The following is a 13,890-nucleotide window of genomic DNA, read 5'->3' on the forward strand; positions in this document are numbered from 1 at the left end:
GACACTGTGTGTCCGTGGGAGTCGAGCGTCATGATGGTTGAGGATGACCATGTGCTGGGCTTATCATTGATGACTTCCAGTCCTCGGCTGACCTCGTCTCCCAACAGGTCTGGCATTTTCCCAGTTTTGTGTACCATTGGAGGATGCGAGGATATGGATTGAGCCCCATCCCGTTTCAAGGAGTACCAAGGCGTGGAAGGCATGGTGGCTGCATTTTATCCTGGCCATGTCTTATATTTTTTGTGTAACTTCGGCGCCTATGCCAAGGCCATGCAGGTCAGTGGAAGCCTGAAGACCTGTGAAGGGCCCAACCAGCCATTCTGACCGAAGACAACATCGTTCTCCGTAGAAAGGAGATTAAGCCAATTCTCCGTGCGTTGCTCACTTATACCCAGTTTGGGGACGAGACATGTGAGCAGGGCGATGATCCTAGTTCCAAGACATCTCACATTATGGCACGAAGCTATCGAGAGTGATCATCTCCCGCCGTTCTAAGCTATGTTAGTACTAAGTAGGCTATGGTTTGTGTTACCCTGTTCTGTTATATCCCATCTTTCCCCCCGTTCCCGCGAGCATCTTCATCTTCTACTCCTATAACAAGCCAGTGTCGTTTTCAAGAATTGTAGATGAGATTTCTCCAGGCTGCGGCAATGCTTGAAGAAATCCATTTTTCCTGACCTATACACGCGGCAACCACTCCTCATGTCTAGCTTCATAGCTTGAGCATCATGTCTACAAGCAATTATAATGACACGCTGTCTGGTAACCTTATCCCGGCGAACGGTATGCATTATTCCCTTTTCTGCAGTATTAAGGACTAGGTTAATCTTACTCGACGATAGCAGTAATGAACCCGGAATTGCTTAGGACTGGCAGCGGAAGCGGCCCCCAAGATGTTGAACCACAACAACAAAATGACCGCAACAGCGTGATCCAAGACCTGAGCTCACCAGATGCTATTCAACGGACAGGCAGAAGCGACCAGAGCTATACTGTCATCGGTTGGGATGTCAATGACCCGGAGAATCCCCACAACTGGTCGTTTGTAAAAGAAACCCGTATCTATTCATGTCACCGGTGCCAATCTAACATGACCATAGTTCAAAAAGACCTACATTCTCACGGTAACATGCATGCTCGTCACCAATTCAACCATGGGCTCGGCCCTCCCCTGCATGGCCATCCCCCAGATCATTGACGAATTCGGCAGCGTCTCGCAAGAGCATAAAGTCCTTCTCATTTCCATCTTCCTCCTCGGCTACGTGTTTGGTCCCGTCATCTGGGCACCGCTCAGTGAGGAGTATGGCAGAAGATATCTTACCACCGCGACGTTCTTCGCCTATTGCCTCTTTACCATGGCATCCGCCTTGTCACCAACATGGTCTTCATTGCTAGGATTTCGTCTATGCTCTGGCGTGTTTGCCAGTGCGCCTATAGCCGTGGTAGCCGGCATACTGGCAGACATATATGGCGATGCTCGTGTACGAGGCAAAGCGTACTCCGCCTTCTTAGTCGTACGGCGTTTCCCCTTCTCCAAGGAAAGACCCATCCCACAACTCATATCAGAAGCTAACATCATAACAGACAACAGTATTCGGCCCCATCTTCGGGCCAATAGTATCAGGGTTCGCGTCACCAACTATTGGCTGGCGCTGGACATTCTGGATCGCCCTTCTCTACGCAGGTCTCACATTCATCATGCTCATCTTCCTCCCGGAAACTCATCACCAGATCCTCCTCGCCCGCCGCGCCAAGAAGCTCCGGCAGCAAAGCCAATCCGCCACCATCGTCGCCCCCCGCGACCTCGAGACAACCGACCTCCCCCAGCTCGTCAGCAGGGTACTCACCCGACCCCTCCGCATGCTCTTCTTCGAGCCCATCGTCGCCGCGACTTGCTCCTACCTCGCACTTGCTTACGCTATCTTTTACATGTCCTTCCAGGCGTTCCCAATCATCTTCCTCCGCCGCTACGGTCTTTCCCCCGGCATCACGGGGCTCTGCTACCTGCCCATCGGAGCAGGCGCCTTCCTGAGCATGGTCTGCTTCTGGAGTTGGGACGCCTACGTCGCTCGCGCATCTTCCCGCGGCGCAGTGTGGGCCACAACTGATGAATACCGTCGTGTGCCGCTCGCCACCGTCGGTGGTCCGCTGTTTGTTATATCTCTCTTCTGGCTGGGCTTCACCGCGAAGCCGAGTATATCTTTTGTGGTGCCCATGCTAGCGGGGCTACCCTTTGGGATGGGCTTCCAACTTATCTTCATGACCTTGTTAAATTATCTGACGGACGCGTACGAGGTGTATGCTGCTTCCGCTAATGCGGCCGCCTCCGCGACACGGTCCTGCCTAGCAGTTGTGTTGCCGCTAGCCACAAGAGCCATGTTCAATCAGCTCGGTATATCCGGTGCGTGTGCCGTCCTGGGAGGGCTGAGTGCTGCCATGAGCGTTATTCCATTCGTATTCCTGTGGAAGGGACAAGCCATTAGGAATAAATCGCCGTTTTGTATTGCATTGCGACAGATGAAGGAGGACTCGTTGCGTCAGGAGGAACAGAACCGGCTGGAGAAGGATAAAGAGGCCAACAGGGCTCATGATGTTTGATGAGAATGTCTAATGAATAGCCTCGTGGGTCTCTGGGATGATAATGAGATATTGTCAAGGAATCATGCCGGTAACAGATTGTTCTAGGTATTGTTGGGATAGCTATGAAGCTTGCCAACACTGGCATTAAAAATCTTGGAACTAATACGGAAAACGGGCTTAATAAGTGATTTATTACTCTAGCTAGTCAATGCGACAAGCAACTACAATGACCTTACATCTATGACTCGAGTATATCGATGATAATGAAGTTCGCTAGATATGATACAATTTCTGCCAGGCAAGTGACTCTGCATATTTATACCACACAGGAGCCTCATCTAAAACATTCTTTGATGAAATAACCGCTCGCAGCGTCCTTAGGCGATAGTAGATCAAATTATGTATCTATTTTTTGACGGCCGATGTCTGGCGAGGGCGAGATTTCATCATCGTTGCCTGGCTACCCAAGGTTAACAACCTGGGTAATTGGGTAATTACACCCACCGCTCAATCAATCGGTTCGGTGCCCATGTTGTCGTGTTTTTGATTGCGCGAGCGGGTTCATAGCATGTATAGATTCTGTGTTGTCGTACGAGGTGCGGTTGATGAAATTATGCCACTTATTGCCGTTGACTACCCAGCCTCGGCCAGCTTCAGGTTTGGGACCATCAAATTTAACTGAGCTATTGCAGCTGCTGGAGCTCAGCTTTGAGATATGTGATAAAGAGTGTTGTAGCTTTTCTCTGAACGATTTTCGGCCCAGAGTTGGCGTCGGTCGGTTTACGAAATCTTCGTAAGCTTGGGCTGTAATGATGATGCTTTCGTCCAGCCCTGGCACCGATTCTTGCGAGTTAAGTTTCTTAGGGTATACCATATCATCCTTGATCTGCTGTGATTCAGATATAGGATTTATTCGAAGTTCTGAAGCATTGACCCCCCCTGGTAGTTGCGGGGATGGCTCCTCTTCTGCGGTTGCATAGGAACTTTGGCCTTCAGAGTGTCCCAGATCCTTCCAAGCCGGCAAATTTCCACACCCTTGCGCCGAGGTCAGCCAGAATCCGGCCAATGTTTGATCTTTAACATACAATGAACAGGTGAAAGCTCGAGATTATCCAAGTCTCTCTGGCTGAGCACGTATCCGTGTAATTCTGATCCTGACGGACTAGGATCAAAACTAGGCAGTTTAGATGGGTAATTCGAGGACCCGTTGTTGGCTGGGTGACTGGACTTCTGAGATTTGGTGCTTAATTTTGCAGTAGTATCTGAGGTGGGTAGTTGATCTGTGCCTGATCTTTGTGAATTAACAGACGCGGGATGAATTGAACCCTCGTGTGTCTCTTCGGTGTGCGCCGGAAGGAGAGACTCTGCAGTATTGACTCGGTCAAGTATAGAGAACGATGACTCTAGGATGCTATCGACGCCACCCGGCCCCTCCATTGGCAAACAAATGTTGTCTTGTGCGGTATTCGCATCCCTGGGTGCGTGCTCAGGTTGAAACACAAAGTGGTCAGCTGGCTTCATGCCTTGGGCGATCAGCCATATACCCAGGGCAGATTGGTCGTCCCAGGCATGTGACCCATGCCGAATATTGAATTCATTGTCAGGCCCAATGATTCTGTCAAGACGAGGCGAACCGGGCTGGCAACTGGATGGTCGAGGGGATATTGATACCATAGAGACACATCTTCTCTCTGGTAGTGGACCGCGAATAGGGCGAGACCGACAAAGCAGTTCATCGTTATTTGACTGTGTATCAACCGGAGAGCCACAATCGCGAGTGGCACATATTTCATCATGATCTGCGTCTTGTTGGCAATCTTCCTGCTTAGGCGGTGTATGCTGGTTGCAGGAAAGGTCTGACGACGTGGGACGAGACGCCAGCGCGCAATCATCAAATGTAAACTCAAGTGTATCCCTCGGGCCGCTACACGGGCTCCCCATATCAATTAGCGTAGAGAGATATCTGGCGCTCTGATGTGACCCATTGCTCTGGCCGTCATTGCCGTCATCCTTGTTGAGCTCATCCTGAATTCGCTTTTGTCGCAGCCGCCTAACTTCGGCTCGTCTTGCTAACTCTTCGTCACTGTGTCCAATGGACACTCGAGAATGTCGTCTGGGCCCGCTATCCTGCGACAAATGCTTAACTATTCTAGCCTTGACCCCTTCAAATGTGCTTGTTCGTGTGCTAGGAATGAGGCTCCCAGTATCGCCATTCTCTGGGCTGGTGCTAGCAAGCTGGCAAAGTTCCACAGGGCCCTCAAACGGAGATATCTGCTCGCTTGGATTTCCGTCTTTACATTCCTGGTTCGATCCAGCGGAGTTTCTGGTGTTCACAGCTGGAGTATTTGAAGTTCTGAATATGGAAGTAAAGCTGATCTTGTTGCCGGCTGAGCCACGGCTTCTCCGCGGTCCACAGCACCATAGAGCATGCATGATTTGGTCCTAGATTGCGAGGGCTAAGGAGTTCTCATTTCCAGGTGCTTTGCCATTCAAGATGATTGTGGAGATGAGGCACTGGGGCAGGATCTTGAGCCGAGGAGCGTGAAATGAATTGCTGTGTGGCATGCCAAAGTTGCAAAGAGTTGACGGTGCTGGTAGACTTGGTCACTGGTGCTGCAGGACCTGAATTCTAGCAGTCTTAAGTGGCAGGGAGCAGGATGAAAAAAAAGAGATGGTTGTCGAGGCTGCCATGACTTGACAAGCGAAGGACAGGAAGAGCAGTACGATTACAATAGGGGGAGTGAATTTGGATCAATGCAACTTTAAATCCTGCCGCTCCTTCCAGTTGCTCGGTTCAGCGAAACGATGGCCACGCAGCTCCTTCCCCAGCCGTATGGTGGTCTGCTCGCCATTTTACCAAGTAACATTTGAAGGCCGGTACCTTCCCCGGTACCTACTTAAGTACCAAGGTATGCGGTATACGTGCTATTCAGACCTACGTGGTTCCGAATTACGGGAGCAATGTCGAGCCTCTGGGGTGTTAATAGTTTCCGCCTCGACGTCGGCCGACGAAAATGTCTGTCTCTGGTCTTAAACAGTGGTTAACATGGGTGCAGAAATATCGCCTTTTGAAACCAACTTTGTCCCGCAAGCCGACACTATGTGGTATATAGGAGCGCATAACCAGCTTCAGTTACAGGCAGTGTCACGCGTCCATGGATGATGAAGATGTAGATGTTTATCGAGGCGGAAGAGCGGGTGTAAGCCAGGTAGTTGACGAGTGGCCCAAGTCACCTGTGTCCTGACGATGTAAGCGACTAGGTACTTAAGTACCAGGCAGTTAATTAGATGAAGCAGACTTAGTCCACACGCGTCAAGATGTCCACAAGCAGAACGGAAGGCGAGCTGTAAGTAATAGATTCGCAGCATCCATGAGACATCGGAATCATGTCACGCCGCAGAGCAAGCGCTGGGCGCTATTCACCAGCAGCATGTATGAAAGCTTCAAGTAGGAACCAAGGCCTGTTGACTTGACCGGCTCTTATTGTATTGTTCCATCTGCCTAGCCATCTGCTATGCATATCCAAAGTACTGGGGCCGTTACACACTTTCGCTTGAGAGGCTTCCACAAGAGCCGAAGGAGCAGGGAAGTCGGCGACGGGCCATCGGCGACTTGGAAAACAAAAACACGAATACGGACGGCAAGCAAGGTGGCGTCAACGTAGTAAATGACGAGCTTGGAGCTACGGGGCAATCTGGCCTCGAAGCAAACAATTTTTGATCCTGTCTGCTCCACTTGCCAAAGTTTGTCCGGAAAACGGAGCACTCTGGTAGCTTGGTTATCTCCTGCTGGTTCTCCGTACATACAATGAAGCAGATTGACGAATTGGTCGGTAAAACGGTCGAGCCGATGCTTATACATACCTACTTGAGTAAGTACATACATACATATACCTGCACTTGTAGGTACATGGAAGACATGAATGCTCCGAGCACCACCACGGGAGACGATACTGCTAGTCTTAGTCACGGAGAGAGAGAGAGGTTTACATGTGTGCAACACGTCACAGATTCGGAACTTGAACCTGCAACTGATTGGCGCTTCGGAGGACGAGTCCAAGGGCCCACATCCAATGTTCGCAGCAGACGAGAGCACACAGCGCTGAAGGCACGGCGAAAGGCGGTGCGATGGCGCAATTGGCAGACTCTGCAGTCGATGGAGACAAAAAGCACCGAATCGACGGCGTGTGGTCGAGCTCACCAGCGTGATAGGCACAAAGGAAAGCAAGCAGGCAAAGCCAAGCTTGGTTGCAAGAGGGGCAGAGGGGCGGCGGCCGACGACAGCAGCTCGGAAAAACATGGCAGTCGAGCCGAAGTCAAGCCTCCAGTCCTTCGGACAATGGAGCGAATGGCCGTGTGGCGGGTGGCAGGTAGTACCCAGGTAAGTACCTGTAGGTACGTTGAAGCTTGGGAACCCCTCCAAGCATTGGTTCTATCAATCGAGGTGGGTTGACGGGGTTGAGGGGCAACCGAGTATCGCCAAGTGCAACACTTGAACTCTAGGTGACGCTGTCTCAACGTTGAATGATTCAAGGTTTCATGCTCCAATCTGCATCTGTGTGTACCTACCTAGGTAATTAAGTACCTATTGTACTTAAGTAAGTAGGTAGATATGCACTCCCCGTGTCTGTGCCAAAGTGTCAAGTCCTCCTTCTCGAGGCATGCTTAAAGCTCAACGTGCCTCACCCAATAAAGTCTCCGTCCAACAAGAAGTTACGTGCCACCCTTGGACCCTCGATACATCTTCGAAACTGGCCGGGTTTGCCAGCCACTTCTCGAGTCTGGTACGGAGTACCGAGCGCACATGAGCTGCTATGCACGGAGTAACAAGTTACGTATTGACTCGCCCATGCTCTCATCTCACTTAACCCCTCCCCCGCTTTCGGCGCCATTTTTTCTCGCCTGACGCTTGTCGCTTTAGCCGTGTTTCCGCCAAGCTGTCGTCTTGATCGCCGCTCTTCTTTTTATTTCTTCCCCTCCCAGTTCTCTTCGTCTATTTTCCTCCTTTTCCCTCTCCCCAAGCTCTTCACCATACCCTTCCCCCTTATTATCCCCCTTCACAGAGAGTCGTCTTAGGTGTCGATCTACTGTGGCATCCAAGGCTCTACATTTTCGAGGTTAGCATCATCTTCTTCATACCCCTCATCGTCCGTCCACCCCAATCTACCGCGTGCGTGTATTTCATCTTTCGCCAGCAGTAGCGAAAGAACACTTGCGAGCTTGCTGTAGCTAATTTGGATCTGTTTTCTCACCAGAGCTTCTTAATACCTCCATCACATATTTGAGAGTCTACAGCCAGTCGTCAAGATGGTCCAGTCTGCGATTCTCGGCTTCCCCCGCATGGGAGTCAACCGTGACCTGAAAAAAGCCACCGAGGCCTGTGAGTTGAGCCACCAACCCATTGTCATTGTGGGAAACAGAGGAAGAGCAATTATCTAACACTAGCCATAGACTGGGGCGGAAAGATCTCTCAGGCTGACCTCCTTGCCGAGGCAAAGCGCCTGCGACTTGCCCACTGGAAGATCCAGAAAGATGCTGGCGTCGACGTCATCCCCAGCAACGACTTCGCTCTGTACGACCAGGTCCTCTGCCACATTCAGGACTTTGGTGTGAGTTTTTGCTACCCCTCTGGCTCATTCTTATTGGCATCACGGTTCTAACACTAGCTTCTCAGGCTGTTCCCGAGCGATACACCAAGGATGGCCTTGACAATGTTGACCAATACTTTGCCATGGGTCGTGGCCACCAGAAGGGTGGCATTGACGTGCCCAGCCTGGAAATGGTCAAGTGGTTCGATTCCAACTACCACTACGTGAAGCCTACTCTCCAGAACAACCAGACCTTTAAGTTGGTCGACAGCCCCAAGGCTGTTGTTGAATTCAACGAGGCCAAGGAGGCTGGTATCAAGACTCGCCCCGTCCTTGTTGGTCCTGTTTCTTTCCTCCACCTTGGCAAAGCCGACCGTGGCCAGACTGTTGACCCCATTGACCTTCTCGACAAGCTGCTACCTGTTTACGAGCAGCTCCTTGTCAAGCTCAAGGAGGCTGGTGCTGAGACCGTGCAGATTGACGAGCCTACCCTCGTCTTCGACCTTCCTGCCAAGACAAAGGCTGCTTTCAAGCCTACCTATGAGAAGCTGGCCAGTCTGGGTGACAAGATCCCCAAGCTTGTCTTCACGACCTACTTCGGCGACATTGTTCACAACCTGGACCTTCTCCCCAAGGACATCTATGCCGTCCACATCGATCTTGTCCGAAACCCTGAGCAACTGGAGACTGTTGCTGCTGCCCTAGGCCCCAAGACCATTCTCTCTACCGGTGTTGTTGACGGCCGTAACATCTGGAAGACCAACTTCAAGCGTGCCATTGAGACCGTGGAGTCCGCTATCCAGAAGCTTGGCAAGGAGCGCGTGATTGTCGCCACCTCCAGCTCCCTCCTTCATACCCCCCACACCCTGGCCAGCGAGAAGAAGCTGGATCCTGAGGTTGCTGACTGGTTCTCTTTCGCCTCTGAGAAAGCTGTTGAGATTGCCATCATTGCCAAGGCTGTCACCGAGGGCCCTGCTGCCGTCCGTGAACAGCTTGAGGCCAACGCCAAGTCTATGCAGGCTCGTGCCACCTCCTCTCGCACCAACGACCCCAAGGTCAAGGACCGCCAATCCAAGGTCACTGCCAAGGACCACGAGCGTCTGTCCCAATTCCCCGCCCGTATTGCTGCTCAGCAGAAGAAGCTCAACCTACCCCTCTTCCCCACCACTACCATCGGCTCCTTCCCTCAGACCTCTGAGATTCGTGTCCAGCGAAACAAGTTCACCAAGGGTGAGATCACTCAGGAGCAGTATGACAAGTTCATCGAGGAGGAGATCAAGCAGAACGTCAAGATCCAGGAGGAGCTTGGCCTCGATGTCTTCGTCCACGGCGAGCCGGAGCGTAACGACATGGTTCAGTACTTTGGTGAGCGCTTGAACGGTTATGCGTTCACCACCCATGCCTGGGTCCAGAGCTACGGTTCCCGCTGCGTCCGACCTCCTATTATCGTCGGTGATATCTCCAGACCCGCCCCCATGACCGTCAAAGAGTCCAAGTACGCTGTTTCCGTCTCCAGCAAGCCAATGAAGGGCATGCTGACTGGTCCCGTCACTTGCTTGCGATGGTCTTTCCCTCGTGATGACGTTCACCAGTCCGTCCAGGCTCAGCAGCTTGCTCTTGCCCTCCGGGACGAGGTCGTTGACCTCGAGAAGGCTGGTGTCGACGTCATTCAGGTCGATGAACCTGCTCTCCGCGAAGGTCTCCCTCTTCGCTCTGGCAAGGAGCGTGACGCCTACCTTGAGTGGGCCGTCAACGCCTTCAAGCTGTCGACCGCTGGTGTTGAGGATGCCACCCAGATCCACTCCCATTTCTGCTACTCCGAGTTCCAGGACTTCTTCCACGCCATTGCTGCTCTCGATGCCGATGTCCTGTCCATTGAGAACAGCAAATCTGATGCCAAGCTCCTCCGCGTCTTCGTTGACTCTGCATACCCCCGACACATTGGACCTGGTGTCTATGACATCCACTCTCCCCGTGTCCCTAGCGAGCAGGAGATTCGTGACCGCATCGAGGAAATGCTTCAGTTCTTGAAGCCTGAACAGCTCTGGATCGACCCTGACTGCGGTCTTAAGACTCGTCAGTGGAAGGAGACCAAGGAGGCCCTGGTCAACATGGTCAATGCTGCCAAGTTCTTCCGTACCAAGTATGCCAAATAAATTATTTGTCATTGCGGCTCAGCTGATGCCGCATGAGAATATTTGGGCAGGTAACGAATGAAGAATTGTGTTTACTAATATTCGCACATCGTTTATGTGTTCTTATTCGACGAGAATGATTGTTTTGTCTCAAATTTCCTTTATTAAAATCAAGCCGGATACGATCTCAACATCGGCGTTTATGGGATGGGGTGATGACAAAAGGTGTGTTTTATCTGCATCCCAAAAAGTTCACGAGAAACTGAGGGCTAGGGAACTGGATTTGGAAGGCAGTTGGTTGGCGAGCATTCAACATATATGCATTTAGCACTCCCGTTTGGGGGTGAATTATTTTTTTGGAAGTTCCATGACAAACATTAGAATGGAATGTTGATTCCCAAATGAGGAGATTCTTCAACATGATGGCGTTATGCGGTTGGCAATAGGCTTGCCCGGCCTGTTGCTTTTGATACCTAGGAGCAAGTAGATGTAACAAATAATATACCCGATTCAACCTGGGCAAACAAACAGATCCATTGGTCTATCTATGTGAGGTCAAAGTCGGCAGTTTCTGGCAAGACAAGTGTGTCTGTCGCCCAGTGGACGCTGATGCATTGTCGTATGTCATAGTGTTCTGCACGATAGTTCAGGGAGGGACAAAACAGACAAGCGCTTTTGCCTCGCAGGCGTGGCGGAGCGAGCATAAATGACGGATGAGATCATCCGTATAGTGTCGAGTCTTGGAGAAGCCTAGTAGAGCTGATACAACCCAACAAAGCCAATTAGATGGTTAAAATACTAAATGTATATTTTGACCCAGGCATCAAACATCATATTTCACTGGGAGGGAGAGTTTGGAATCAGAAGTAGCCATCAAACTCTAGACCAGAGTACCAATCCTAAACCGGCTGGCTGCGTGCATCGGCTTGGGGTGTGACGCCCCCGAGCCGTAGACGACGATTGAAGATCAAGTCAGAAATCCTGAAAGGAACACTTCATTTGCTGGCATTTATTTCTTTATATATTTGTATGGTAATACTTAGTTTATGGAGTAGTGCAATCAGTACTTTGCGCTTTACCCTGTCAAAAATGGTGTCACGTGCACCCGCGTCAACCCCCGCGTACTCGTACCACGCGTATCCCCGACCTGTAACTCCGTAGGAAAGATATGCCGAGCTGATGCCTGCAAGTTAGCAAATTTCGCCACAAAATGACACCAGTGGTCATTGAAGACTCGGACGGAGACGAGTCAGACGTAACATCTTCCCCTAGGCGCGTCACACAAGCCGTCCCTCTGCAAGCTTCATCACCCACGGCGGCGACGCACCCATCTGGTTCTACAGACTCGACCTTCTTCAAGAGTATTTACAACGAGCACCGGGACGCGGCAAATGAGCATGTAACGAATCAAATCGAAGAAATTACTGAAGTCATGGACGCCTCATCATTCGACAATGGCTTCCAGGAGACGAGAGGCACCGGCATACTTGACAAGAGCCTGTGGGACGTCCCCAGCAGCCCAGAGTTTGCACAGCCCAAGCCATCCAAGACACAGGAAGGCTCGTTGAGCACCAGGACTAAAATCACGAGGGGTTTGCGACGACGGCTAGATGATATAGGATATGTTAGCCAGGAGGACGAGCTCCCCGAGATGACTGCACAAAGCAGGAAGAAGAGACGGGTGGAACGGGACACAGGCTCAGATGACTTGGTTTCGACGGTGCTTGTTGAGAGCGATCCGTCCTGGGTATCGACACGTCAAAAGCAGCGGCTTGTGTCTGTTCACGACGGCACGCTGGGCTCCGCCACAAAACCTCTGGAGCAGCGTCGTGTCAACGTCGTGTCTAGTGGGACGGCCACTAATATCAATACGCAGAGATCAAATGATGCGGTGTTATCTGAGTCTACTCCCCAGAGGAGGGGCTCAGAGACTGCTCGGGTGGGTGTAGCGCGGGGTTCCTCACCTGCTTCTCCCGCCGTGCCCATGCCGGTGTTAGAAACGAAACGGGGTACGGCAAAGTTACAGGATAGGAAAAAGTCCAAGAGGGTGGTTATAGATTCAGACGACGAAAGTGACGGGGGAGATTATTCGCCTCGCGAGGCTAAGCATGACGGCCCGACTTTCGAAGAGAAAGAGTTGCCGAAGCCAGTAGCGGGGAAGAAACAAAGAGGTCGCCCCAGGAAAACAGATACGGCTGCACCAATGGAAAAGGAAAAGGAAACGGATCCAGAAACAAATGGTAAAAGGAAACGTGGAAGGCCGAAGAAATCCGCGGCAGTGCTCAAGGTTGACAGCAACGATGAGGTGCAAGAGATTGCACCGGCTATTCCTGAACATACCCATACTGAGCCGGGTATAAAACCGCAACCGGATGTAAAAGCGACACCCATTGAGAAGTTGGGCCCAGATGTTGCCGAGACGGAGAACCACGCAGCTGTCAAGCCGGTGACGAAAGAAACACCAGGCACTCCTATATCTGATGCTAAAGTTGGCACCGGCATTTCCGCAGTGCAGAAAGCAGCGGTGAAAACACCATCCACGCCAACGGGAGGGTTAGGACGCTCGTTGTATCGTGTCGGATTGAGCAAGAATACGAGAATCGCGCCGCTTTTGAAAGTCATCCGCAAATGAGGCTGGAGACATGTTGTATAATTATTCTTATTTTTGTCACGATTTGGCCAGTGGTCACGGAATGCGGAAATGCATAATGGACGACTACTAAGTAAGGAGCAAAAGATACCGGAAGCTTAACGAAGTAATGAATTGAAATTGCAGACGCCGAACACGGCAGTCTGGGCGTTGTATTTGTATGTGTATGTGTATTGCCCGTCCAAAGCCAATTAGTATCATCATGTGTCATGTTTGGTGCGACCAGTACTGTCACATACTGCATGGTGATTTCATGGATCCATCGACTTTGGTAGACTTGCTGGAGCATTCTTATAACAGGGTTCATATTCAGCTCGTCGGTGCCACGTGGACGTGTTAGCTACCACGCAACTTCGATTCAGATACACCGTGGCAGCTTGTATCCAAGGCCGTCAATCCATAGAGCCTCCACCAGGAAGGTGAGTTCCCCGGATATCAGGTACTGAACATTCAGGCCAACTTTCCGAACAAGTTGCGTGAGGCACGAGGGAACGCACCTCGGCGCATCTACATGAGCTGCGCGAGCCTCAGAGCGTTCAAAGCCTCGAAGCCGAACTCCCCCTCTCTTGACGAAATGGCCAAATGATGCCACGCCCGAATCTACACACTAGCGGTGACATGGGTATTTGTGTAGCTGGAACATGAGGATGGAAAGCGGCAAGCACAGTGTCTGGGCGATTCAACGCTGCTGTTGGTTGTATTACGTCATGATGCACTGGCTGGCGAGCGGACGGACAAAGACATGCTTCTTGTTGGGGCGCGGCGCAATGCAACAGTACATAACGAGTTGATGTATCGTAAGTTGTCGGTCCGTCAGTAGGTGCTGCCCGATGGCGGACTTGGTGCATGCAGCCTGGTCGATGGGTCGACACTACCAAGGAAAGACGACGAGGTGGGAAGACCACGTGGATCGGGCTCCAATCCTATATCTGTATGC

The 13,890-nt window shown here is 51.4% G+C and overlaps 4 protein-coding genes across 4 annotated transcripts; 3 read left to right on the forward strand and 1 right to left on the reverse strand.

Annotated features, from left to right (window-relative positions):
* Positions 1 to 728: 728 nt before the first annotated feature.
* On the forward strand, positions 729 to 2,598 carry TPO3_1 (Polyamine transporter 3; the record flags this gene model as incomplete). The annotated part of the gene is made up of 4 exons (XM_066130961.1): positions 729 to 783; positions 843 to 1,045; positions 1,101 to 1,481; positions 1,585 to 2,598. The coding sequence occupies 4 exons, from the start codon at positions 729 to 731 to the stop codon at positions 2,596 to 2,598; spliced, it is 1,653 nt and encodes a 550-aa protein (XP_065987102.1).
* Positions 2,599 to 3,091: 493 nt separating this feature from the next.
* On the reverse strand, positions 3,092 to 5,013 carry G6M90_00g071920 (uncharacterized protein; the record flags this gene model as incomplete). Its single annotated transcript, XM_014690383.1, has 2 exons — positions 3,092 to 3,615; positions 3,666 to 5,013. 2 exons carry the CDS (start codon positions 5,011 to 5,013, stop codon positions 3,092 to 3,094), a joined length of 1,872 nt encoding a protein of 623 aa, XP_014545869.1.
* Positions 5,014 to 7,887: 2,874 nt separating this feature from the next.
* G6M90_00g071930 (uncharacterized protein) lies at positions 7,888 to 10,324 on the forward strand (the record flags this gene model as incomplete). The annotated part of the gene is made up of 3 exons (XM_014690382.1): positions 7,888 to 7,960; positions 8,032 to 8,189; positions 8,255 to 10,324. The coding sequence occupies 3 exons, from the start codon at positions 7,888 to 7,890 to the stop codon at positions 10,322 to 10,324; spliced, it is 2,301 nt and encodes a 766-aa protein (XP_014545868.1).
* Positions 10,325 to 11,513: 1,189 nt separating this feature from the next.
* Positions 11,514 to 12,935, forward strand: G6M90_00g071940 (uncharacterized protein; the record flags this gene model as incomplete). Its single annotated transcript, XM_014690381.1, has 1 exon — positions 11,514 to 12,935. One exon carries the CDS (start codon positions 11,514 to 11,516, stop codon positions 12,933 to 12,935), a length of 1,422 nt encoding a protein of 473 aa, XP_014545867.1.
* Between the last annotated feature and the right edge of the window lie 955 nt (positions 12,936 to 13,890).

The sequence above is a fragment of the Metarhizium brunneum genome, chromosome 4 (assembly GCF_013426205.1).
Source record: "Metarhizium brunneum chromosome 4, complete sequence".
NCBI lineage: Eukaryota > Fungi > Ascomycota > Sordariomycetes > Hypocreales > Clavicipitaceae > Metarhizium > Metarhizium brunneum.